General features: G+C 38.2%; 1 protein-coding gene across 1 annotated transcript in view; it reads right to left on the bottom strand.

Annotated features, from left to right (window-relative positions):
- Window positions 1-24,186, bottom strand: part of LOC102857926 (N-alpha-acetyltransferase 35, NatC auxiliary subunit-like) — a 210,682-nt gene that overhangs the window by 36,344 nt on the left and 150,152 nt on the right. The window contains exons 11-13 of the mRNA XM_006900868.1: window positions 23,112-23,290; window positions 20,166-20,225; window positions 7,891-7,997 (exon numbers count right to left, since the gene is read on the bottom strand). Coding sequence (XP_006900930.1) covers window positions 7,891-7,997; window positions 20,166-20,225; window positions 23,112-23,290 — 346 coding nt within the window. The remainder of the gene's footprint in view (window positions 1-7,890; window positions 7,998-20,165; window positions 20,226-23,111; window positions 23,291-24,186) is intronic.

Genomic DNA, 24,186 nt, shown 5'->3' on the forward strand with positions numbered 1-24,186 from the left:
TACGTAATTACTAACACAATTCTATACAGAATCCTAATTCTTTCCAAGATGCAGCCACATTTCTAACCACTGGCTAGATACATCATGTCCTGTACATCCCTCTGGCACCTCATTGCACATCTTTACAAAGCAGTATCTACTGTAGTATTCCTTAACTCATACCCCTTATGACTTGACATTATGTATTTTTTCCAAATCCAGAAGGGTAAGTGGTGCTAATAGCAGGCACACTCTGGTGCCCGGCCCACTTGTAAGGAGATGCACTGCCAACCTGAAGTCATACAATTTTAATCAACCAGCTGCTTCAGGGAAGAAAGAGGGGCAATCTCCTCCTATGTGAGTTCTAGCCTCGGAAAACCCATCAGAGAGTATGAACCACAAGTGAGGGTCAACTCAATGGCACATAACAACAATTTACTAAATGAGATAACGGGTAAAAATAAATAATGCAGCGACATTGGTGGACGATTTATCAACAATCTGCGTTATGCAGATGACACAACCCTGCTTGCTGAAACTGAAGAGGACCTGAAGCACCTGCTGCAGAGGGTCAAAGACTGTAGCCTCCAATATGGATTGAGGCTCAATGTCAAGAAGACAAATATTCTCACCACTGGACCAATTGGCAGCATCAGGATGGATGGTGAAGAGATTGAAATTGTTCACAGCTTTAGTTTGCTTGGCTCCACAGTCAACATTCTTGGCACCAGCAGCCAGGAAATAAAAAAACGTACTGTGATGGCAAAGTCTGCTGTTAGGGACCTCTCCAAAGTACTGAAGAACAATGGTGTCTCTCTGGAAACTAAGGTGTGTCTGATACAGGCCATGGTCTTCACAATCACTTGTTATGCATCAGAGAGTTGGACAATGACCAAGGAGGATAGAAAGAGAATTGATGCCTTTGAGCTGTGGTGCTGGAGAAGAGTACGGAGAATACCATGGACTGCTAGGAAAACAGATTTGTCCTGGAAAGGGTTAAACCAGGTGGCTCCTTGGAGGCAAGGATTCTGAGGCTCCGTCTAACATACTTTGGACACGTTGTGAGGAGAGGTACTTGGAGAAGGACATCATGCTTGGGAGGGTGGAGGGACGGCGCAGGAGGGGAAAGCCCTCTATGAGGTGGATTGATTCAGTGACTGGGGTAATCAGGATGGGAGTGTCAAAGACAGGACGATTGGCACAGGACAGATCAGAGTTTAGGGCTGTTGTACATAGGGTCACTATGAATCACAGGGGACTGGAAGGCACATAACAACAACACCACCACCACAATAAGTTTCATTGAAATAAATAGATTTGTTTTAAGAAATTTACTTATTAAAAAACCCAAGGAAAATGGCAGAGGTATCTGTAGCCTTGAAATATTAATTTGAAGTTACATTGAAATATACATTTCCTGTATATTAGGTATATGTCACCACATAAAAGTTAGTTTAAGGAGGGGAAAGATCCAGTGTGAAAAACAATGTATATGAACTTTTTAAGTAAGAGAGTATATTTTTTTTAAAAGTTATGGCAATTAAATAAATTAATATGTCACATGAAAGGAAAAAACCCAAAAAACAAACCCCAAACCAAACTTGAAGAGAAAGAAAAGGAAAACACAATAAAAACAAAACAAAACCAAACTCCGAAATTAAGTTGGCAGAGGTGGAGATTGAAGTAAGGATGCTGCAAGAAGGATAGGGAAAGGTTACTAGGATTATTGAAATGTGGCTGTTCAACACTGTTTAAAAATTCTAGCAAAGCAATGATACAAAAATGAAACAGGAAAAATAGAAGATAAAATTATCTCTTAGGTGATAAGACATTCTATTCATCTCAACAGTAACAGCAGCAATAGCAAAACACAAAGATAAAAGGACAAAACAAGACAAATATAAAAATTCTTGAAAATAAATCAAGAAGATCTTTGTAACAAAACAAATGAAGGACATAAAACAATACCCTCTGGGTAGGCAGTTTAATGAATAAAAATGTTAACTCTTGAGAAGTTAGTTTATAATTAGAATTCCAATTGATTTTAGAAATAAAATTATCTTAAAATATATATGCACAAGTAAATGTCAGAGACAAGAAAACCTTGAAATAAAAGACTTGTCTTCAAAGATATTAAAACTTAAGATAAAGACACAATTTTAAAAAAATTGTAATTTTAACAAAAACAAATTCTCTCATCACCTACTAAGTATTCTGGAAAATATTTTAATGCAGCAAAACCATGAGGATTTATATTATTAATGATGACTGTACAATTGGCTATTTGTCAAGAGAAAATAAGAAAAGTTGAATCTCTATTATTTAAATGAAAAGACCCCTAACAGATAACAGAATTAAATGCACAAAATAAAATCCTTAGCAGATTTAAGTGACTTAAAAATGCCATGTATGATGCACACCCATGTTTATCGCGGCTTTGTTCACAATAGCAAGGAGTTGGAAACAACCCAGGTGCCCATCAACAAATGAATGGGTAGAGAAGCTGTGGTACAATCACACAATGGACTACTATGTTGCACTGAAAAATAAGGAACTCATGCAATACTATTCAAAATGGGTGAGCATAGAAGACATTATGCTGAGTGAAATATCTCAGTTCCAAAAGGACAAATACTGCATGATGCCACTGCTGTAAAATGGGATTGATATCAGGGTTGGGGTAAGACTGAGAAAAACTGGATAAATTGTGTATACTGCACTGAAACAGATGAGGGAGAGAATAATTTAAAAGTGATGTATGAAAGGGTGTTAAGATTATCACAAGAGTCCACAATTAAGGTTGCATAGTGGAATGTACTTGGGGCGGTGGGAGGGGTGCGGGGGGATTGTGTACCAGGGAGGGAGTGTTTATATTACTTTTCAAAGAGAGGAGTGAACTGGGGTGCGGGGGAGGGCTGGGCAGGGAGAGAAGTGCAGCAATGAATGAATGGAAATAAAAAAATCTCTGTAAATGTTAAAATTATTAAAATAAAAAAATTTAAAAAATAACGCAATCTATGGATTGTTTTCATTGCTGTCAAGCTGGAACCAACTCATAGCTGACCCTCTGGAGTGTTATCGAATTCTGAAAATCACATAGAAGGAGACTGCCCAACTTTCTCCCATGAAGCAGCTGGTGGATTGAAACTGCTAGAGAAGAACAGCCTTTGGGTTAGCAGCACAATGCCCTATACATGACCAGAGCTCTACCTATGATGAAACAAACTATTTATTAAACAAATTTTGTCTACTATTTCTGTCCTTTATGAGAGTCTTCTTTGAGGCAAATGGTTATTACTTATGGACTGGGAGAACTATTTACCTCAAACAGCAATCCCAGAGTTAAAAAGTATAGAAATATTCGAAAAAAGTTGTTAATATAAAGGTTTTGATGAGGTAAAGGAAAAACTACAAAAAAAAATCTTCAACGGCTTTAACATATAAAAGATTAATCTCTTATATGAAATTCAAAGGAGCGATCATAAATTTTCAATTGGAAAAAAAGAAACTAATAAACAACAATAGGAAACAGATATAAATTAGTAATTCGTAGAAAACAAGCCAAATATTTCAATACATACTGTTAACTGCTCAAACTAGAACAACGATATTATCACTTCTTACCCCACAAACTGGGGGGGGTGGGGGTGGTGGAAATGGCTACTCCTCGACCAAATGAAAATCAATTTAAAAAACCAAAAACTGAACACCTACTTCCTACTTACTTCTGGTTGGAATTGAGAAAACCTCCACAATCTTTAGGATACAGTATCATAATGAAATATTTGGCAGTCATTTTAAAGAACTAGTTAGGGTCACAATAGATAATTTGAGATTGAAAGCCAAGATGTATTTTTGAGCAAAAACAGAGAATTTAAAAATATGAAAAAAATTCTCATTATCTTCTATCCTAATTTCACGCAAAATTTTTAAAAATAATGATTAAGAACAATTTGTTCACTGTAATTTAATTTATACAAAGCTTGTTGTTGTTGTTATGTGCCATCGAGTCGTTTGCAACTCATAGCAACCCTATGTACAACAGCCCTAAACCCTGCTCTATCCTGTGCCAGTCCCACTGCCCATCCCAATTATCCCAGTCACTGAATCAATCCACCTCATAAAGGGTCTTCCCCTCCTGCGCTGTCCCTAAACCCTCCCAAGCATGAGGTCCCTCTTCAAGGACCTGTCGCTTCTTACAACATGTCCAAAGTATGTCAGATGAAGCCCCAGAATCCTTGCCTCCAAGGAGTAGCTTGGTTGGACCCTCTCCAGGATGAATCTGTTTTCTTGGCAGTCCATGGTACATTCAATAGTCTTCTCCAGCACCACAGCTCAAAGGCATCAATTCTCCTTCTATTCTCCCTAGTCACTGTCCAACTCTCTGATGCATAACAAGTGATTGTGAAGACCATGGCCTGTATCAGACACACCTCAGTCTCCAAAGACACATCATTGCTCTTGAGTATTTTAGAGAGGTCCCTAACAGCAGACTTTACCATCACAATATGTTTTTTTATTTCCTGGCTGCTGGTGCCAAGAGTGTTGACCCTGGAGCTGAGCAAACTGAAGCTGTGAACAATTTCAATCTCTTCACCATCCATCCTGATGCTGCCAATTGGTCCAGTGGTGAGAATCTTCGTCTTCTTGACATTGAGCCTCAGTCCATACTGAAGGCTGCAGTGCTTCACCCTCTGTAGCAAGTGCATAGGTCTTCCTCAGTTTCAGCAAGCAGGGTTGTGTCATCTGCATGACACAGATTGTTAATAGACCTTCCACCAATCCTGATGCCACACTTCTCCTAATAGAGCCCAGCCTCTGGGATAATCTGTTCTGCATACAGGTTGAAAAGGTATGGAGATAGGACACATCCTTGGCATACACCCTTCCCAATTTTGAACCATGCAGTGTTACCCTGCTCTGTTCTGACGACTGCCTCTTGGTCCAAGTATAGGTTTCACATTGTTGTTGTTGTTATGTGCCGTCGAGTCGTTTGCGACTCATAGCGACCCCATGCACAACAGCCCTAAACCGTGCTCTATCCTGTGCCAATCTCATTGCCTCTGACACACCCATCCCGATTACCCCAGTCACTGAATCAATCCACCTCACAGAGGGTCTTCCCCTCCTGCACTGTCCCTCCACTCTACCCAGCATGATGTCCCTCTCCAAAGACCTGTCTCTCCTTACAACATGTCCAAAGTATGTCAGGCGAAGCCCCAGAATCCTTGCCTCCAAGGAGCAGCCTGGTTTAACCCTCTCTATGATGAATCTGTTTCACATTAGCACGATTAAATGTTCTGGGATTCCCATTCTTCTCAGAGTCAGCCACAGTTTGTTACATATCACAAATTAAAGAGCTTTAGTGATGGAAAGGCTAAATGCTCAGCTGCTAACCACAAGGCTGATGCTCTAAATCAGCAGTTCTGCAGGAGAAAGCCAGAGATTGGCTTCTGTAGAGATCACAGCCCAGAAAACTCTAGGTTCTACTTTGCCACATAGGGTAGCTGTTTATCAAAACAGACTCAATCGCACTTAACTACACATATGGATGTACTTCTTTAAAAAAAGGGAATTTATTTGCATATGGTATTAATGATGATGTTCTATAATTTCCACATTCTGTTGGATCATCATTTTTGGGAATGGGAACAAATATGGATCCCTTCCAGTCAGTAGGCCAGATTTGTTGTCAGAAATTGGTGAGGATGTCCAGAATTTCATGTTTCCTAAAACCCTTCAATTGGCATTCCACCAATTCCTGGGGCTTTAATTTTTACTAAAGGCTTCAGGTTGGACTTCTTCCTTAAGAACTACTACTTCCTATAATTTAGAATACTAATATATAACACAGGAGAAACTGGAGAGTATTATGCTGTGTAGACTAATTCAGTCTCACATATTGCACATGACTATTATTATAAAAAATGGAAGGCTTACTTGGTAAGATGTGTACAAAAGTTGCAAGCGGAGAAGGGGAGGAAGGTGGGGGGAACAAGTTGCAGCATCTGGTAGATGGAGGGAAGGGGTGAAGCAATTAGGAAAGATACAGTGGAAAACTGAAAAGATGAAGTAATAATGGGCATAGATCAATGATGATTAATTTTATAAACCACAGGGTATGAGAATGTTTGTATGTGAATTAAGGGATGTGTAAAACCCAATGTAAATGAATGAAACAAAACTTCTATGAATTCTGTATGCAAACCAATATAAACTGAGTACTTCCTCAGATGTTCAGGAATATACCAATTCAGGAAGGAACATTTATTTTGGCTGTTCCTGTAACAGGACTAGCCTTTAAATCAGGACAGGCTCCCATGTCCTGACCAGAATAGCTGAGCTATAACCTGAATTATATTAGGAGTGTCCCAACAGGGCAGAACCAGTTACTGTCCATGGAGCCATGGGATACTACTTCACAGTCTATTTTGCCTGGTTCTCTTCTTTTTCATTCCCTATTTGCTCAGAACCCTGGTAGGGGGATCATTTTCTAAATTACACTTATGTAAGTCCTTGACTCTTCTTGCTTTTGGAGAACCAACCCAAGAAAGCAAGCTACCAGAGCACTTTCCAGGAAATATGAATGTGACATATCTAAAAAAAAAAAAAAATAAAACAAACTGCAGGAGAGGTTATTAAGCCACTCAGTATTCTTACATGATTTTTGCATTATAAATGCTGGTATGAAACCTATACTTAGACCAAGAGGCTGTTGTGAAAACAGTGCAAGGGAATAATGCATGGTTTAAAATCTGGAAAGGTGTGCTTTACAGTTGTATCCTCTCTCTATACCTACTTAATCTGAATACTGAGAAGATTCTTCAAGAAACTGGACTCTGAAGAAGAACAATGCATCAGCATAGGAGAAAGTCATCAACAACCTTTAGTATTCAGATGACACAACCTACTTGCTCAAAGTGAGGAGGACTTGAAGCACTTGCTACAGAAGATCAGCAACTACAGCCTTCAATATGGATTGTACCTCAAAATCAAGAAAACAAAAATCCTAGCAACTGGACCGATAGGGAACATCGTGAAAGATGGAGAAAAGATTAAATTGTCAACAACTTCATTTTACATGGATCCATAATCAATACTCTTGGTATTAGCAGTCAGATCAGGAGACACATTGCACTGGGACTATAGTAAGAGACCTCTCAGAATTGAGGATCAACAATGTCAATCTGAGAACAAAGGCGGCTCTGACTCAGGCTATGGTCTTTTCCATCACTTGTTATACGTCTTGAGGGCCAGACAATTATTTGTTAATTAGAAAGGGACACCAAGCTTAGGAAGGTAGAGGGATGGCAAAGGAAAGGAAGAGAAGGTGGACTGACACAGTGAATACAGCCAATGGACTCGTGGGTGTTAGAGATAGGGAGGATGGCACAGGAAAGGGCAAGGTTCAGATTTGTTGGTCACAGGGTTGCTATGGGTTGTACTTGACTTGACAGCACCAAACAACAACATATCATAACATGCAGGATTTCATGTTGGACAAACAACCAAATATCAGACTAAAAAGTAATATATGATTAGACAGTATATGTATGACAATAGACTAGAATAAGAGATGCATTGCAAAGTGGACTGGGCGAAGGGAAGAAATTGTGCAACAATGAATAAATGTTAAAAAAAAGTGGCCTGAGGGAGGGGGAACGGAGGAGGAAGGAGGAAAATGTGCAACAATCAATGATTGAAAATCCAACTTTTCTGTAAACTTTTGTTAAAATCAGAACTAAAATGAAAAAAATTAACATTAAAAAAACAAACCCAAAAAAAACCCCTATGTGGACGACACAGGAAATTTTAACATGACTAATTTGTTTTTATGCTTAATACTCAAGGAGTATAGCAGGTTGGTCTTCAATAGAAACACGTCTGTTATAAAATTTCTACAATACTTACTTGGGAGAAAGCACTGGAGGGCTGACAAAAGACCGAAGTGCATCTTTCACCATGTCTTGCATGAGATGGGTTCCAAAGACCTTTTTGTTATCCACTAGGAAAGTGGTCTTAAAATAAAGATCACATATTAGTAATACATCTCAATATTCACACTGCTTTACATAGAGTTGCCATTACTGTGATGTAAGTTTACATCTTAAAAAGAGTACTTCTGATACTGGTGATTAAAGTACAAAAAGGTTGGTAGAAATATTTTATACATCATTGGCTCTATAACAGGTGTTAATACCAAAAAGGTATATTTTGATACTTAATACACTGATGTTAAGTGTAATGAAAATGCCCAGAAAAACGTCCCATGTCAATGGTAGTAACATTACATTACTGAATATAATGACAAAGCTAGTCAAGTGAGAGCTAATATATAAGAAAGGGTTTCATCAACTATGAAATAGTAATAAAATGGCTATAAATATTAAGTCATCCAATAAACTTAAGTAAAAAAAAGAAGTTAACCATGATGGACAGTGTTTGGTAGAGCTTCCCGATTAAAACAAGCTTGGAAACAGGAGTGGCATCCACTTCCGAAATGGCTTGCCTCTGGAAACTCTATGAATAGTGCTCAGGTCTTTCATTCCTAGGGTCGCTATGACTCGTCTACAACTTGATGGCACTTAACAACAATAATAACAACTGAGAGAGAGCTACATTGGCCTAGTGGACAGAAAGATATGCTTTCAAGCCCAAGGTGCGTGATTTCAATCTGTGACCTTCAGGCCTGCTTTAAATTGTTTTTTGTCAAACATTCTTCTAAGTGATATAGCATTGGACTGTGCATTGCTGTATAGAGTTGACTCGTGGTTCCTGTGATGCTTAACACTGTGACACTGATGTGCCAAATGCGATAATGGTTACCCATGGTGGACAGTGTTTGGTGGAGCTTCCCGATTAAAACAAGCTTGGAAGCAGGAGTGGAATCCGCTTTCGAAATGGTCTGCCTCTGGAAACTCTATGAACAGTACTTAGGTCTTTCATTCATGAGTCGTCTACGACTCAACAGCACTTAACAATAAGAAAAAAATAAATATAAAAGAACAACTTGCATTTCATTTTCTTAACAACTGCAGCACATTTTAATATTTAATGTTTATGTGAATTTGTAAGTCAGGGTTTAAAATATTTATAAAGTTTACTTTTATATTTTATAGCACTATGAGGAGGGACCTGAAGCTCTTGTAGCCTTCAGTATGGACTGAGGCTCAAGATCAAGAAAACAAAGATTCTCACCACTGGGTCAATTGGTGGGGAGCTACATGATGGATGGTGAAGAGATGGAGATTGTTCACAGTTTTAGTTTGTTTGGCTCCACAATCAACACTCTTGGCACCAGCAGCCAGGAAATTAAAAGATGTATTGTGATGGGCTGTCTATCCGTATTTCATTGACTATGCAAAGACCTTTGACTGTGTGGATCATAACAAACTGTGGCTGACTCTGAGAAGAATGGGAATCCCAGAACACTTGATCGTGCTAATGCGAAACCTATACTTGGACCAGGAGGCAGTTGTCAGAACAGAGCAAGGGAACACTGCATGGTTCAAAATTGGGAAGGGCGTACGCCAGGGATGCATCCTATCTCCATACCTTTTCAACCTATATGCAGAACAGATTATCCGGGAGGCGGGGCTCTATGAGGAGAAATGTGGGGTCAAGATTGGTGGACGATTTATCAACAATCTACGTTATGCAGATGACACAACCCTGCTTGCTGAAACTGAAGAGGACCTGAAGCACCTGCTACAGAGGATCAAGGACTTCAGCCTCCAATACAGATTGAGGCTCAATGTCAAGAGGACAAAGATTCTCACCAGTGGACCAATTGGCAGCACCAGGATGGAGAGTGAAGAGATTGAGATTGTACAAAGCTTTAGTTTGCTTGGCTCCACAGTCAACATTCTTGGCACCAGTAGCCAGGAAATGAAAAGGCGCATTGTCACGGGAAAGTCTGCTGTTAGGAACCTCTCCAAAGTACTGAAGAGCAATGGTGTCTCTCTGGAGACTAAGTTGCATCTGATACAGGCCATGGTCTTCACAATCATTTGTTATGCATCAGAGAGTTGGACAATGACCAAGGAGGATAGAAGGAGAATTGATGCCTTTGAGCTGTGGTCCTGGAGAAGAGTACTGAGAATACCATGGACTGCTAGGAAAACAAACAGATTTGTCCTGGAAAGGGTTAAACCAGGTGGCTCCTTGGAGGCAAGGATTCTGAGGCTCTGTCTAACATACTTTGGACATGTTGTGAGGAGAGACCGGTCCTTGGAGAAGGACATCATGCTTAGGAGGGTGGAGGGACAGCGCAGGAGGGGAAGGCCCTCTATGAGGTGGACTGATTCAGTGACTGGGATAATCGGGATGGGAGTATCAGAGACAATGAGATTGGCACAGGACAGAGCAGAGTTTAGGGCTGTTGTACATAGGGTCGCTATGAGTCGCAGACGACTCGACGGCACATAACAACAACAACACTGTGATGGGAAAGTCTGTGGTTAGAGACTTCTCTACAGTACTAAAGAGCAACGATGTCTGGAGACTGAGGTGTGCCTGACACAGGCCATCAACTTTGCAATCACTTGCTATGCATCAGAGAGCTGGACAATGACTAGGGATGACAGAAGGAGAATGGATATCTTTGCGCTGTGGTGTTGGAGAAGAGTATTGAATATAGCATGAACTGCTGAGAGAATGAACAGGATTTTCCTGGAGATAGTGAAGCCAGGCTGCTCCTTGGAGGAAAGGATTCATCTGACATACTCTGGACAGCAGAGGAGAGGAAGACCCTCTATGAGATGGATTGATTCAGTGAATGAAGTAAAGGGAATAGGTGTGTCAGAGACAATAAGAATGCCACAGGATAGAGCAGGGTTTAGGGCTGTTGTTCATAGGGTTGCTATGAGTTGAAGGTGACCCATTTGCACATAACAACAACAACATGATTGTGATAATTTCTGAATTCTCAGCTTAGTAAATTATTAAAATTTGTAAAAAATTTACTTATCAATACTTATTACAGGTCTGTCAAACATACAAACATGTAAATGCCATCATAATAAAGGGAAATCACAATCACATCATTCCAAGAATCTTTCCTGTCATGTCTTTGTAGTGGTCATCCCCACATCCCTAGATCCTAGAAAGGAAGCTCTAGGGGCACATATCTGCATGAGCTGCACTGTCAAGCCAAAGGTTGCCTGCAATGGATGGCCTGAACCCACCAGAGGTTCCACAGGACTTTCCTTCTGCTATGATTTAAAGTATCGAAAACTTGTATCATCATCGTGAAGGATGGTCATGAGTTAACAGGATGGCAGAGAGTTTTGGAGACCCTGTTAACTATAGGGTATGACATATTTTCTCTATCTCTATAGTTTAAAATGGAACCATACAGCTTGAGTTTGGCTTCTTTAGCCAAGCATATTGTTCATTGTCTTCAAATTCATCACAACTCATAGCAACCCTGTGAACAAAGGCCTGAAGCTCCTCTACAACTATCAACATTTATCAAAGTTCACAGAGTTTCTGGAGGCATTTTGTTTAGGAAGTGGGTGCCACTCCTGCTTCCTAACCTGTCATAGAGTGTTACTGGATGAGTTGCCTGTGATACATAGCAACCCTATGTACAGCAGTTCTGAACCCTTCCTGTCCTGAGCCAGTCTCACTAATTCTGACACACCAATCCCCATTGTCCCAGTTACTGTATCAATCCATCTCATCCTCAGTCTTCCTCTCCTGTACTGTCTGTCCACCCTTCCAAACTTGATGTCCTTCTCCAAGGACTGATCTCTCCTCACCATGTCCCCAAAGCAAGTGAGGTGAAGCTTCAAAATCCTAGCCTCCACGGAGAGACTTGGTTTCACCCTCTCTAAAACAGACCAATTTGTTTTCTTGGCAGGTCACAGTATATTCAAGACTCTTCTCCAGTACAACTTGAAGGCATCTATTCTTCTTCTGTCATCCTTAGTCTTTGTCCAATTCTCTGAAGCATCACAAGTAATTGAGAAGACCATGGCCTGGATTAGGTGCACCTCTGTATCTAGACTGACATCGTTGCTCTTCAGCAATTTGGAGAGGTCATGACAGCAGATTTTCCCAATGCAATTTGTCTTTTGATTTCCCGACTGCTGGTGTTGAGCAAGCAAGCTATAATTGCTAACAACCTCAATCTCTCCTCCATCTATTATGGTGCTCCCAATTGGTCCAGTTGTGAGAATCTTTGTCTTCTTGATGTTGAGCTTCAATCCATATTGAAGACTACAGTCCTTGTCCTTTTGCAGCAAGTGCATTATTCAGGTCTTCTTCAGTTCCAGCAAGTAAGATTGTGTCATCTGCATATCGTAGACTGTTAATGAGTCTTCCTCCAATCTTGATACCACACTCCTCCTCATAAAGCCTTGCCTCTCAAATGATGTGTTCTGCATACAGATTGAAAAGGTATAGAGACAGGATGCATCCCTGATGTATCACTTTATTTTGAACCATGCAGTGTTTCCTTACTATGTTCGGATGACTGCTTTCTGGTCCAAGTATAGGTTACGAATAAGCAGCATCAAGTGTTCTGAGATACCCATTTTTCTCAAGGTTAGCCACAATTTGTTGGGATCCACACAGTCAAATGCCTTTGCATAGTCAATGAAACACAGATAGATATTCTTCTGGTACTCTCTGCCAAGCTGAAATTGGCAATAATATCCCTAGTCTCATGACTTTTTCTAAACCCAGTTTGTATTTCTGGTAATTCTCTGCCAATGTACTGTTCAAGTCTTTTCTGGATAATCTTCAGCAGGATTTTGCTAGTGTGTGATATTAGTGATACTGTTTATTTCTACACTCTGTTGGGAATGGGAATAAATATGGATCTCTTCCAGTCAGTTGGCCAAGTAATTGTCTTTCAGATTTTATGGCACAACTTGGTGAGCTCATGCAGGTGAGCATCTGTTTGTTGAAATACATCAACTGGTACTCCATCAATTCCTGGGGCTTTATTTTTTGCCAAATCTTTCAGAGCATCCTGAACTTCCTCCTTCATCACCATTGCCTCTTGCTCATATGTTGTTTCTTGAAATTCCGTCAGCCAATTATTTTTGGTACAATGACTCTGTATACTCCTTCCATCTTCTATTATTGCTTCCCGGTTCATTCAATATTCTGTCCACAGCATCCTTAAGCATTGCAACTCATGGCTTGAATTTATTCTTCAATTATTTCAGCTTAAGAAATGCTGAACAAGTTGGGCCCTTTGGATTTTCCAACACCAGCTCCTTGCACATTTCATTGTAATATTTTGCCTTGACTTCCCGAGTGGCCCTTGGAAATCTATTCAGCTCCTTAACGTCTTGATTTCTTCCCTTTGCTTTGGCTTCTCGGTGCTCTAGTGTAATATTCAGTCTTCTATGACATCTATTTCGGGCTTTTCTTCTTTTTAATGACTTCTTTGCATTCTTCATGAACAATATTTTTTATATCTTCCCACAGCTTATCTGGTCTTCATTCATTGGAGTTCAAGCCTCAAACCTATTCCTTAGTCGGTTTTTAAATTCATGGGAGATGAGGGAGCTCTGGTGGCCTTGTGGTAAGAAGCTGCACTGCAATCCCAGAGGTGTGCACTTCAAATCCAGATACTCTGCTGGAAGAGGAGGGACAGTCTCCTCCTGTACCAGTCAGATCTAATTTGACGGTACACACACAAAAAATAATAAAAATTTAAAAGAAAAAATTCATCGGAGATAGGCTGAAGGTCTAATTTTGATTCCTGTGGATATGATTTAACATTCTTTAGTTTTATTTTGAACTTACTCTGAGCAGTCGATGGTCGGTTCCACAATCAGCACCTGGCCTAGTTTTCACTGCTGTTACTGAACTTCTCCAATGGTTTCTTCCACAGATGTAATCGAGATTCCTGTGCATCCTATCAGGTGAAATCCATTTGTATAGCCTGAGTTTTTGTTTCTTATAAATAAAATGTATTTGCTATGAATAAATCACTGACTGCACAGAATTCTATCATCCTATCCCCAGCCTACTTCTTTCACCAAGTCCATATTTTCTGACTAGTGATCCTTCTTCCCAATTCCCAACCTTTGCATTCCAGTTACCCATTATTATTAATGTATCCTGGTTACATGTTCAATCAATTTCTGACTGCAACAGTTGATAAAAATCATCTAGTCCCTCCTCTTTGGCTCTGGTTGTCGGCACACATATTTGAATGATATTAAGAGGTTTTCCTTGTATGCATATGGATAGCAGAAGCTGTTTCAAGGATCTTCCCACAGTACCACCTCAAGCAAAAATTTCTCTCTGAGATTTGGATTTACAACCTCCTAAACTAGAGATGGACAATGGAATGGGGACGTTGCAAAGAGTAGAGACAAATCACATGTATTTGAGGGCAGGGCAGTGAATGTGTTGGTTATTTCTGTAAGCGAAGTGTATCTCATCTAATAGGTAAAATGTTTATCTATCAGATACTCTTCTAACCCTTATTGTTATGTGCCATCAAGTTGCCTGTGACTCACAGTGACCCTATGTAAAACAGCCCTAAACTCTTCCTAGCCTTTGCCAGTCTCAATGTCTCTGATTCACCCACTCCTAAAACCCCAGTCACTGAATCAATCCATCTCATCGAGGGTCTTCCCCTCTTGCACTGTCCCTCTACCCTCCCAAGCATGACATCCCTCTCCAAGGACTGGTCCCATGCCCAAAGTATGTCAGATGAAGGTTCAGACTCCTTGCCTCCAAGGAGCAGCCCGACTTGACCCTCTCCAGGACAAATCTGTTTGTGTTCTTAACAGTCCATTGTATATTCAATATTCTTCTCCAACACCACAGCGCAAAGGCCTCAATTTTCCTTCTACCATCCCTAGTCATTATCCAGCTCTCTGATGCATAGCAAGTAATTGCAAAGACCATGGCCTAAGTCAGACGCACCTTAGTCTCCAGCCTAACATCATTGCACTTCAGTACTGTAGAGAGGTCTCTAACTGCAGACTTTCCCATTGCAACATATCTTTTAATTTCCTGGCTGCTGGTGCCAAGAGTGTCGACTCTAGAGACAGGGAAACCAAAGCTGTGAACAATCTCAATCTCTTCACCATTCATCATGATTCTGTTAATTGGCCCAGTGGTGAGAATCTTTGTTTTCTTGACATTGAGCCTCAATCCATACTAAAGACTGCAGTCCCTGACCTTCCACAGGAAGTGCTTCAGGTCCTCCTCAGTTTCAGCAAGCAGGGTTGTGTTACCTGTATAACACAGATTGTTGATGAGTCTTCCTCTAATTCTGATGCCACATTCCTCCTCATAGAGCCCAGCCTCCTGGATAATATGTTCTGCATAAAGATTGAAAAAGTATGGAGCTAGGATACATCCCTCACTACAACCTTCTCAATTCTGAACCATGCAATGTTGAGTTTTATTTCAGCATGACTGACAGGAATTAGAAATAAATTCAGTAATTCTGAAAATTTGGTATTTTATGGCTTTCAAAAAAACTTATATGGGTTTGCATACAAAACTTGTATACACTGTGTTTCATTCATGTACACTGTTTCACACACCCCTTTTATTCACATTCCTTTTCAATATGATGACTGCCATAAACTGTTTTATAAAATTAATCACCACTGATCTATGCCCACTATTTCCCCTCATTTCAGGTCTCCACTAGATCCATCCTAATTCTTTCACCCTCCTCCCCTCCACTAAACTCTGTGAACCCATGATTTTCTGCTCCCTTCCCCATAACCTCTTAGACTTTTATGCATATATTACTAGTTATCCTCCTATTTTTACAATAATGGTATGAGATTGAGTAACTTCACTCAGCATAATGCTCTCTAGTGTCTCCCATCTTCTACAATATTTTTCGAAATGGCTGCTCATGAGTGCTGTCACCTTGGGTGAATGTACTACAAATTCTCAATCCATTCACTGGTTGATGGGTATTTGGGCTGCTTCCACATGTTTTTGCTATTGTGAATAACACTGCTGTGAATGTCGTATACAAATCTCCATCTGTCTATTCTCCTCAGAGTATATTCCAAGCAGTAGAATAACTGGGTCATATGGAATATCTATGTTCAGCTTTTTAAGGAAATGTAAAACTGCCTTCCAGAGTGGTTGCACCATTTTACAAACCCACCAAAAGTGTATCAGAGTTCCAATCTCTCCACATCCTAAAATTTACTTCTTGCTGTCCTATCAACTTTGCCACTGCTACTGGGGTGAGATGGTATCTCACTGTGGTTTTGATTTGCAACTTGCATCTCTCTTACTGCCAGTGGCTTTCATCATCAAAGCCTTTCCATGTCTTATACCCATTTTGTAATTGTGTTATCAGTCATGGTATATGGATATCAGCTATCCATGTTTTAAGTATTCAATTTTAGGCCCATTTAAAATACTTGGCTGTTTTCTTCTTTTTCATTTCATACAGTCTTGATATATACTCATACAAGTCCTTGTTAGACATGATTGGCAATAATTTCTTCAACTAAGAAATTTATTTGTTTGCATTTTCCTAAAAATGGTTTTCTCAGAGTAAAAGTTTTAAATGTGCCAATTTTATTTTGGAGGGTATATTATGGGTTTTTTAATTTTTTTTTTTTCTTCTCCCTGCCTCTTTTTAAACAGTCCCTCGGTAAGGACTATCCACTTAGCTTTGTATCCAAAGAAGAAATTTGTAGGTGAAAGGAGTTAGCCTTCATTACAGACTGGTTCATTTCAGGGTCGAAAACATGGAACGCTTCACGAATTTGCATGTCATCCTTGCACAGGGGCCATGCTAATCTTCTCTGTATCGTTCCAATTTTAGTATATGTGCTGCCGAAGCGAGCACTAATTATTTATTTATTTTTTTAGTTCATTCATTGTTGGACATTTTCCTCCCTCCCCCAGTTTACTTTGCAGTGTATCTCTGTTCTAGTTGTCGTTACACATATAATGCCTAATTATGTATTTCCTTCAGACAGTTCTTCCCCTCATCTGTTCCAATGCAATGTTCATTATCTACCCACTCTTTTCCCATTCTCCCCTCAACCATCCATGTCATTCCTACTTTATAACAACAGTGTTATGCTGTATTTGTCCTTTTGTGACTGTATTAGTCCTTTTGAGTCTTCCAGGCTCATCCATGTTGTGTAATGTTTTATGAGTTCATTGCTTTTCAATGCTGCATAATCTTCCCTTGTGTGACTGTACCATAGTTTTTCTATCCATTGGTTTGTTGATGGACAGTTGGCTTACATTGCTTTACTACTGTGAATAATGCAGCAATAAACATGTGTGTGCATATATCTGTTTGAGTTGTGGCTCTGGTTTCTTTAGGGAGTATTTCCAGTAATAGAATTGCTGCGTCAAATAGTATTTCTATGTCCACCTTTTTGAGAAAGCACCAAACCACCTTCTGTAGTGATTGTACCATTTTACATTCCCACCATCAGTGAATAAGAATTCCAATCTCTCCACAACCTCGCCAGCATTTGCTATTTGCTGCTAATATTTAAAAATTATATCTTTGAGGTCCATTTTCCTCAAGATCAGAAATATTTTTTCCTATCTCTTCTCCTAAGTTTTACAGTTTCATATGTTATGCTTGGATTTACTATCCAATTTTTATTTCCATGTCTAATTGTTTATCCATTATGTTTTTAAAAGGTCACTCTTCATTAAACTTTGTGCCTTCACTAACTCATGTGCCTTCACTTTGCCACAGCACACTTACACCTGTCTTAAAATTACTAAGATGAGTTCTGAAACTTGTTACTTTTCTCAAGTTAGCTTTGGCTATTCTACTTCCTCTGCCATTCCACATACATTTTTAGACTGACAACAGTTACATAAATTCCTGCTTGGATTTTGAGTACGAGTGCTTTGAATCTGGAGAGCACTGATACCTTATAAATAAGAACCTTTTTGATCTATGTACAGGTATTTTTAAACTATTTCATCAGTATTTGGTAGTTTTTCTATAGATTGGTCCTACATAACATTGTTTGTATCTAAGCATATAATTTTTAATGCTATTATAAATGGTACTTTTTAAAATTTGGTCTTTCTGTTGTTCACTGTAAAGAGTACTGGTAGCACAACAGTTTTAACTATACAACTGCTAAAAGAAAGGCTGGCAGTTAGACTCTACTACTTGCTCTGTGGAACACAGAGTGACAGCAGGCTCCTAGACAGACTACAGCCTTGGAAATCTATGGATGACCTCTACTCTGTGGATGGGGGTCAATGTGATTTCGGATCAACTCAATGGAAGGGACAAGATTACAAAAACACAACTGCTGTGTGTGTATGCCTCATACTCCAGGATCTCAACCTTGGGAACAACTGAACAATTATCTTAAAACTTTACGTGGAAAATAATGCCATTTATAAGTACAGAATTTATTTTGTACTATCCAATATTTTATTTCTTTCTCCTGTCTTGTTTTACCAGCTAAATTTTCACTATGATGTTAAGTAAGAGTACTAAGATTGGACTTTCTTGGCTTCTTCCTAATCTTAGGAAAACAGGCTTTCGTTTTTAAGTATGATGTCTGCTTTAGGTTATTTGAACATGTTTTATTAGGTTAATGAAGAGAGTTTCAGCATGAATGAATGCTGAATTTTGTCAATGTATTCTCACAATCTATTAACCTGGATGATGAATTACATTTACTGATTTTCTTTTAATGTCGACAGGCCTTGCAAAACTGGATAAAAACCCTACTTACTTGATCATGATGCCTATTATCTTTTTATATTACCACTAGGTTTAACTTGCTAATATTCTGCTAACGAGTTCTGTCTATATTTATAAGAGATCATGACGCATAGATTTGGTTTGTTAGAATGCCTTTTTTCCACTATCAAGGTCATGTTTGTCTTTTTTGAGTTTAGAAGTATTCCTGCCTTTTATAAAATTTTGGGAAAAGTTTACAGAACTGGCCTGGAATTTCTTTGTTAGGATATTTTAACAATGGAATTTCTTTTTTTTTTTTTTTTTTAACAATGGAATTTCTTGAAATACAGATGAGATTATTTAGGTAATCTATTTCATCTTCAGCAAGTTCTGGTATTTTGTGTCTTTCATGGAAATGATCCATTTAATTTCATTTTTTAATCAATGAGGTTCATTTTTTTTAAAAAAAAAATTTTATTATTTTGTGTGTATACCATCAAATCAGATCTGAATGGTACAGGAGGAGACTGCCCCTCCTCCTCCAGCAGAGCATCTGGTGAGGTTTATCTTTTAACACTGAGATGGGCAGTACTGATATTCCTGCTTTCATTCCAAATACTAGTTATATCTTCTTTTCTCTCTTGCTTTTTGGTTTGTTTAGGTTCATCAACTTATTTTTTTCCTATTTATAAAGAATCATTTCTTGGTTGCTTAATATGCTATAAACCCACATAGTGGTTTTTTTGTTTTGTTTTGTTTTTGTGTGTGTGGGGGGGGTGCTTCTTATTTCACTGATATCTACATTTACCTTCACAATTCTGTTTCTGCTATTTAGTTTTATTTGTTCTTTATCCCCTGGGTTTTTTTTAAAGTAATGAAGGCCGGCGAACTCTGGTGGCCTAGTGGCAAGAAGCTGCACTTCAATCCCAGATATGTGCAGTTCAAATCCACCAGATGCTCTGCTGAAGGAGGGACAGTCTCCTCCTGTAAGAGTCAGATCCGATCTGGGTACACACATAATAATAAAAATTTTAAAAAACTAAAAAAGGCTTAATTACTTAATCTCATACTTTTCACCTTTTGAAATATAAGCAGTTAATGCTATAATTTTTCCTCCAACCACCTCTTTAGTTATGCTTCAGAGATTTTCATTTCCATCAGTTCAAACTACTTCTACAGCTTCTCTTTGATCCATAGGTTATTTAAAATGTGTTTCTAAACATTAGGGGGATTTTTCTAGATATAACTATATCTAGATCTAGATAACATTAAATACTAGTTTAATTTTTAAAAGGTCAAAGAACATATTTTTGAGGATTTCCATTGTTTTAAAATTATTAAAGTTTGTATTTATGACCCTGGATGTGATTTTAATGAATATTTAAACAGTGTAAATAAGTACTCTATAAGTATGACAGTAAATGTTAAACATCTTCAAAAGTATTTACGTTTTGTCCTACAATCAATAAAACAGTGTCAATATAAAATAGTCAATATACCTATATAACTTAATGTTTACAGAAGTATTTTACTGATAGGTGAAACTTACTTGTAGCAGAGATCTTGAAAGAACACAGGGTGATTGTTCACTAAACTCACAGAAGAAATCCTAATAGATGTATTGAAAGACAAACAAGGTCATTAATACATAAAACAATAGCAAAAACTTTATGCATATTGATAAATATTATCCCTACATGAATTATTGGACTGTATTCAAGGAACAATAATATGGAAAAAACCTCAACTATTATTTTTATTAAAAGCTGCCTACTAACAGAATTTTGTGGGTATCAATATTAAATCTGTATCCCGTGAAACACATTGGCCATTAAAGAACTCTGGTGGTTTAGGGGTAACCAATCCAAAAGCAAGCTGACCCAACAGCTGCTTCTTGGGAGAAAGATGTACAATCTCCTTTTATGGATTCTACTGCCTCTGATAGCCTGTGGGAGGGTTGCTATGTATGGGTTGGTTCCAACTGAATGGTATGTAACAAAAAAAAAAGTAGTATAGCATTTCCTACTGATCCTTCTCAGCTCTGTACTCAGGGGCCGTATTAAGGATGAAATGAACATTCCAATGCAACTCCATCCAAAAAAAAAACAAATTATGGCTAGACCTGAGCATATCCTGGTCTCTTTATTATACAACATCACTAAAATGTGGGGAGAGGGAGAGAGGAGAGAAGACAGAGAGGATGGGACAGAAGAAAGTGGTGAGGACACAGCAGTAGGAAGAAGAGGTGAGAGAAGCGATTCTCTGTCTTAATAGATATGCAATTAAATCTTATTTGACTTAAAAAATTTCATTAAGGTAACGTATAGAACTTCAATTTTATAATTTTAATTATTTTTAAAGGTACACTTTTATGATATTAATCATACTTAAAAAATTATCTGAGTAATGCAAAGAATAACTGAATATTCAGTCCTCCTAGAGAGCTCTGAAAGCCTCATCTGTAGGGAGTGGTGCTAACCCAAAAGCCTCATCTCACTGGTGGTTCAAATCCACCAGCAGCTCCAAGGGAGAAAGATGGGCAATTTCCTCTCATGTGATTTAGAGCCTTGAAAACCCACAGGAGGGTCAGCTATGAGTCCATTCTAAATCCTTAGCAATGAATTGAGCGAGCGAGATGTGCCTCAGAGAAAGGCGTGGCAATCTGTTTTTGAACATTCACATCTTTAAAAACCCTATGGAGTGTTATTTTACATGAGAAATATTTACACACATATTCTGTAAAAATACTTTAATCCAGCACTTAAATTCTCATTTTAAAAATAAGTTGTCTAATTTTTCCAAAATTTATTTTCTTCATAATTTAGTATTAACTCCCTTTAAAGAGTAAACTACATACACAAACAGACTAAGAGAAATGGAGAGAGAATGTAAAATTTCTCAAATTCAAAACCTATAATGGAAGAAGTGGAAATCTGAGGGAAAACTGAAGTATTCTCCACTACTAAAGAGCAATAGCAGAGTGATGCACCCATACAAGTGGCACACAAAGAGGTGGGAAATCTGTGAGATAAAGAGAAACAAGGCAATCTCATTAAGGTCCATTCTCACAGATTTTATGGCATATATAAGCTGCTGGTGTTAAGTTGGACTCAACTAAAAGTAAACCCTATAAGACTTGTATGGAGCTTGTAAGGCATAATTTTTAGAACCTGGGCTAAGTACCCAAAGGCAGCACCTCGCTGGCTGTTCAAATCCACCCAGGCATTCAGGGAGAAGGGTCAGCAATTACTTCCTTCATGATTTAAAGCCTTAGATACCTTCTGGTGGGCTGGTTCCAATCTAACAACAATGAGAGAGAGATGTAGGATTTTGAAGGTTTGTAGTCTTTATGGATTTACAATCAACACCCATGGAAGTAGTCAAGAAATCAAATAATATGTTGCACTGGGTAAATGCACTGCCAAAAGCCTCTTTCAATAGTTTGGAAGTTACTCAGTCTTTACAGAGTTAGGAAGTAACAAAGTACACTATAATGTGTGACCCAAGTCATGGTATTTTTCAGCTGCTTCATATGCATGTATGAGTTGTGCAAGGAATAAGGAAGACTGAAAAACTGACACCTTTAAATTGTGATGTTGGAGAACATATTGACTATATTATAGAGTGCCAATAGAACAAATAAATCTGTATTTGACAATGTGCATGCAGAGTGCATGCGCCTTAAGAGGTAAGGATGTTGAGACTTCATCTCACAGACTCTAGTCATGTTGTCAGGAGGGGCTAACCTTTGGAAAAGTCCTCATAGTCGGAAAAGTCAAGGGTCAGTGTAGGAGAGGAAAATGCTTAATGAGATGTATTGACAGAGTAACTGCAACAACACAGCAGAGACTGTGCGGATGATGCAGGACTGGGCATAATTTTATGTTATTGTGAAAAGGGGTCACTATTAAAAGAGTGGCTGTTCTGAAAGGGAAGTGACAGTAACAATCTTTATGGAAACTGACTACCACATTTTTCACCTGCAGAGCAACTGAAAAGGTTTGAAAAACAGAACTTTCAGTTAGCAGGCATGTGTCTAAACACTATATTCTCACATATATATCACATACCAAAATATGTGACTCTGAGTGAATCTGGGTGATGAATATAGAGAATATTTCTCCCCGTTCTGCTTATTTTTTAAAATAGAAGAACATGAATCAGAACTGTAAAACTTTATTTTAAAAAACATGCTAGGTATTGAAAGGCAAACCATATAACTTACCAAGTGGGGGGAACAAAAATGTGATGAAGAGTCTAATATTTTCCATTTTTTTTTTTTTCCCCTATAATTATATTTTATTAATTTTCATAAACATTTACAGAGATTTTGGGCTTCCATTTTGAATGGCAAGGAAATTGCTGAATACAAAATTTTTTAAATCCTCTGGTTATACAGAGAACATAAAAACCTTTCTATAGCCAGTCGCTAAAATGTGATAAGCTATTCCATTATTAAATCAAAAGCTATACTTCAGAGAAAATTTGTACTTACCAGAATACAATGTAAATTTGTTAAATTGACAACCTCACAGACTGTTTTTATTCTATCTATTAGTCTTGCAAAATAAGTGACCATTTCTTCCCTTTTAATTATTTTTGCATATCGAGGAAATGTAGGTGGAAGTAGCCTCTGATTAACAAGGGGCTCAAACCCCATCATAATTGGATGATCTAAAAAGAAAAACATGAAACAGACTTCTTTATTCTTTCTCTGAATTAAAACTCAAGTGCTATTAAACAAAGTTTCAAAAATATCTCAAATTTCTAATCATTTAAACAGATTTAATAATTTACTATTAATATATCAATACAAACACATTTTTTAAAATTACATAAGCATAATTAATCATACAAAATCCTACTTCACACCTACATGTTGGGAGGTGGGGGTTTTCTATCTCAAAATGAACTTCCAGCCCAAAAGAGGATGCAATGTTATCTGAATGACAACGTAAAGAAAAGTAAAATGGGAATCCCAATGATGTTCCCTGCAACTATAAGAAGTGAAAACAGTAAAAGAAATTCAAACATAGTTATATAATAACCCCTAATCAGCTTCATCTTCCTCTTACTCTGGAATGCACTTCGCTCTGACAATTAATTACAGAAAATACAAGAAACCAATTGGTGAGTTCCTGTTTGCAATTCTCTGTCTTCTGGTAATTATTTAGTGTCAAGCTCTTAATTAACTGCTCAATTTGAATTATAAAGTGAAAAACCATTTCTCTCTTACCTAACTTGTTAACAGTCTAGATTGATTCCCTGTTTATTCTGGTGGTTTTACACCAAGAATTGTCCTGTTATGTCTAACATAAGCCACTCAATATCATGTGTTCTACTAGATTCATATATGTTTTGCAGTATTTCTAGATTCATGTATGTTATGCAGTATTTCTGTGGGTAAACAGAAAGGCAATATGAAAAAAGATTTTAAAACTAGTAAAAGAGAGAAGCTCCATGGAATGCAAAATGATTAAAAAGTATAATGTTCAAGGGTTGTTGTTGTTGTTGTTATGTGCCGTCAAGTCGTTTCCGACTCATAGCGACCCTATGCACAACAGCCCTAA

Source organism: Elephantulus edwardii, unplaced genomic scaffold (assembly GCF_000299155.1).
Source record: "Elephantulus edwardii isolate Elephantulus edwardi_28Jun2011 unplaced genomic scaffold, EleEdw1.0 scaffold00298, whole genome shotgun sequence".
NCBI classification, from domain to species: Eukaryota; Metazoa; Chordata; class Mammalia; order Macroscelidea; family Macroscelididae; genus Elephantulus; species Elephantulus edwardii.